Source organism: Musa acuminata, chromosome BXJ1-8 (genome assembly GCF_036884655.1).
Source record: "Musa acuminata AAA Group cultivar baxijiao chromosome BXJ1-8, Cavendish_Baxijiao_AAA, whole genome shotgun sequence".
Classification (NCBI taxonomy): Eukaryota; Viridiplantae; Streptophyta; class Magnoliopsida; order Zingiberales; family Musaceae; genus Musa; species Musa acuminata.
In genome coordinates this window covers 33,405,487-33,409,079 of record NC_088334.1, presented here as the reverse complement: position 1 = coordinate 33,409,079, position 3,593 = coordinate 33,405,487, and the positions used below count along the sequence as shown (strand labels likewise).

The following is a 3,593-nucleotide window of genomic DNA, read 5'->3' as shown; positions in this document are numbered from 1 at the left end:
TTGAACATAATGCTTTCCGCTGCTATAATCTCCACACTCATAAAATCTTTATATCATGTCATATTATTTTTGTTGAGTTTATCTTTCCTTTCCAAAACTATAACTATCCTACCATGTAGACCACTTTGCTAACCATTCCTCATTAGAGTATACCTCCGATCTAATTGAATGAGCCTCCCATGACATCGTCCAGTTCCTCCCCTCAAGATCCACACTATACTACTCCAGTTTAGCACTTGCCCATTCCCTCTATTCATAGTCCACTCCTTTCTTCTCAAATTGATGGGGTCATAAGTTGAGAAACACAATCATTATCTTTACCTCCTTCTCGACCAAGTGACCCTGATGTGCCTTCACTTGACTCGACCTGTGTAAATGACTCTCAACCGCTTATTCCAACAACATAACCTCACGATCCCGTAGTCTCCAACCATCCTATGACCACATACCCTAAAAGTGATATTTTCAAACCACGTCGAGTCCTTGACCTACATGCTATCATGGATTTCTCATCTACCACCGTTGAACCCACCACCTTCACTCAAGCCCAAAAATCTCCGCATTTGTGTACTGTCATGTGTGAGGAATATAATGCCCTCCTCCATAACTCAACATGGGATCTAGTACCCTCTCATCATACATAAAACAAAACATCATCAGGTGTAAGTGGGTATTTCGAATTAAGCAGAACTCAGATGGCTTTGTTGCCCGATATAAGGCATGCCTCATCACCAAAAGGTTTCATCAAAGACTTGGAGTTGATTTTACTGAGACGTTTAGTCCCATTGTTAAGCCCACTACAATCCGACTTATCCTGAGTCTGGCCACCACTAAAGGCTGGCAATTATGACAATTGGATGTTAATAATGCCTTTTTACAGGGGACTCTAACTGAAGATATTTTTATGCAACAACTTCATGGTTTCACTCATCATCAGTATCCAAGGCACGTTTGCAAACTTCGAAAAACTATTTATAGACTTCGTTAAGCTCCAAGAGCTTGGTACACTAAACTTGGTTTTTTTTTTTACTTCAATTGACTTTCTCAACTCCAAATCTGATACCTCATTATTTCTATGACAACACCATGGAGATACAATATATATTCTAGTATATGTGGATGATATTATTGTCATAGGCAACAATCCCAAAGACATCCAAGCATTCATCAAACAGTTGGCAGATCGATTCTCACTTAAAGATCTAGGACCCTTGAACTACTATCTGGGCGCAGAAGCTATATTCACATATTCATGTCTCTTTCTATCACAAAGAAAGTACATTCAAGATTTATTATCAAAGACAAACATGCAGAACGCAAATGTGGTTCTAACTCCTTTCTCTGCTAGTGGCTCTCTCAAAATATCTGATGGAAGTCCTACTACGGAACCCACTCAATATCGACAAGTTGTTGGCTCTTTACAATACTTAGCTCTCACCCATCCAAACATCTCTTTTGCAGTCAACAAATTATCATAGTTTATGTAAAGGCCATCTATTATGCATTAGTCTATGGTCAAATGAATCCTGTGATATCTTAAAGGGACCCTCAATCATGGTCTCTTTCTTCATAAACACTCTCCCCTTCATCTTCATGCCTTTACTGATGTCGATTGGGTAGGCAACTTTGATGATAGAACATCCACATCAGGATATATTTCTTCCTTGGTGCTAATCCAATTAGTTGGAGTTCTAAGAAGCAAAAGATAGTTACATGGTTTACAACTAAAGCTGAATACCGTGCCATCACCACTACCACTGCAGAACTTAATTGGGTCACAAATCTGTTCAAGGAACTCAACATCAATTCCACTCCTACAATATATTATGATAATGTCGGAGCTACCTATCTATGCGCTAATTCGGTGTTCCACTCCCGCATGAAACATACTGCTATCGACTTCCACTTTATGCGAGATCAAGTTGTCCGCCGTCAATTTCGTGTTTCTTATGTGCATACGACTGATCAAATAGCCGACTCACTCATGAAGCCTCTCGCTCGTAAACTTTTTGCATTGCATCGATCCAAGATTGGTATCCTTGATAGGAGCATCATCTTGTGGGGGCATGATAGCAGATAAGATTTTCCTAACTGAATGAGAAAATCTCTCTACTCTATTGAGGAAAATTTTCCATCTCAACCTGTATAAATAGGAAGAGAATATGTCAATGCAATATAGCTTCTTCAATAATTCTTCCTGTCTTCTATCTCTTATAACACAATCCAAGAAGCTTTTCTTCGATAAATTGTCACCTTTCAACAAAATGTGTAGTATATAAAGGTATACTTTTAGGATCATAAGATAATACACGAGTATAGGGAATTCATGCATTCAAAAGTTGTAGATAGGTAACTGATCCTCTAACTAAACTCCAATATTTTATTGAGTTATGATGAAAGGGATATCTTTTGTAATGGTTTGGTGAAGTGATATAGAGACTCCATGTCTCCATGGTCTCACATAAGTTCTAAGAATGCTTTTATGAGAACACTGGGCAACCTCACCTTGCTTCCTCCCACCAACTTGCCTTCATTTCTACCAACACAACCATCCAACCAAGCAAAATAAATCCAATGAGCCCACCAACTTCATTGAACGGCTAAACCCTTGGCTTGCAGAGCCTCCCCCTTACTGTTCCTCCCTCAATCCATATAACCACTCCGCCTCATCCCCCCTCAAGTACTCGAGACACCAACGACGACGCCATGGACTGGTACTCCTGGCTTCTTCAAACCAACCTCGATCCCGACCTCGTCTACGAGTACTCGCTGCTCCTAGCGAGCAACGAGCTCGAGGAGGACGATGTTGCGCACTTCGACCACGAGTTCCTTCAGAGCATGGGCATCTCCATTGCTAAGCACAGGCTCGAGATGCTTAAGCTAGCCAAAAGGGGTAAGACAAAGTCGTCGTCGCGCCCCGTCTCTTTGCTTCTCGTCGCTGTCACCAAGACCAAGAATTGCATCGCGAGGTACTTCCGATCGTTCATCAATCATGACGCTTCGCCCATCGTCGTCGTCCCGAGGTCGTCCTACTTCGATGGAGGAGGGCCGAAGAGTGATATGTTGAAGAGGAACAAGGGGATGTCGCGTATCAAGCAAGGGAGGGTGACGCTTTATATGGCACCACAAGCCATGGCCTATAAGGAGAGTAAGGACAGAAAAGAGGACAGCTACCGAGGGAGCAGCGGAGAGGAGACCAGGTGGGAGTCCATGTTTCAGGACCTGAAACCTACTTAACTTCATGATGTGGATGGAGAAGGCTTTCATGGTGCAACTGCTGTTCATTCAGATGGAGGGCTTTCCAGTTTTCTGCTTGTGCGTTCACTCTAGCTGCTGTTGTCATTATGATCTTAAAGTGGCCGAAGCAGAATCAAATGTTGAATTCAAACTTGATGGTGATGATAATATATAAAGCAAAACTACATGATATATGATGAAATTAATATGTCTGCTTCTAATAGGCCGGCATAATGTATTGTGCAAGATTAACTTCCATGGCCAAGTCAACTTGGTTAGCTTACCTACCATCTTAATACATGCAGATGTTTGATGGAAAATGATTCAGTAGGTGCATCAATCTAACCATGATCTTA

At 41.5% G+C, this 3,593-nt stretch overlaps 1 protein-coding gene across 1 annotated transcript; it reads left to right on the top strand.

Annotated features, from left to right (window-relative positions):
• The first annotated feature begins 2,652 nt into the window (after positions 1 to 2,652).
• LOC103994805 (uncharacterized) lies at positions 2,653 to 3,388 on the top strand. The gene has a single exon (XM_009415240.3). It carries the CDS (start codon positions 2,707 to 2,709, stop codon positions 3,235 to 3,237), a length of 531 nt encoding a protein of 176 aa, XP_009413515.2. The 5' UTR covers positions 2,653 to 2,706; the 3' UTR covers positions 3,238 to 3,388.
• The last annotated feature ends 205 nt before the right edge of the window (positions 3,389 to 3,593 follow it).

Excerpts from the sequence above, each read along its gene's own strand:
- LOC103994805 (XM_009415240.3), top strand. The coding sequence starts at position 2,707 with ATGGACTGGTACTCCTGGCTTCTTCAAACCAACCTCGATCCCGACCTC.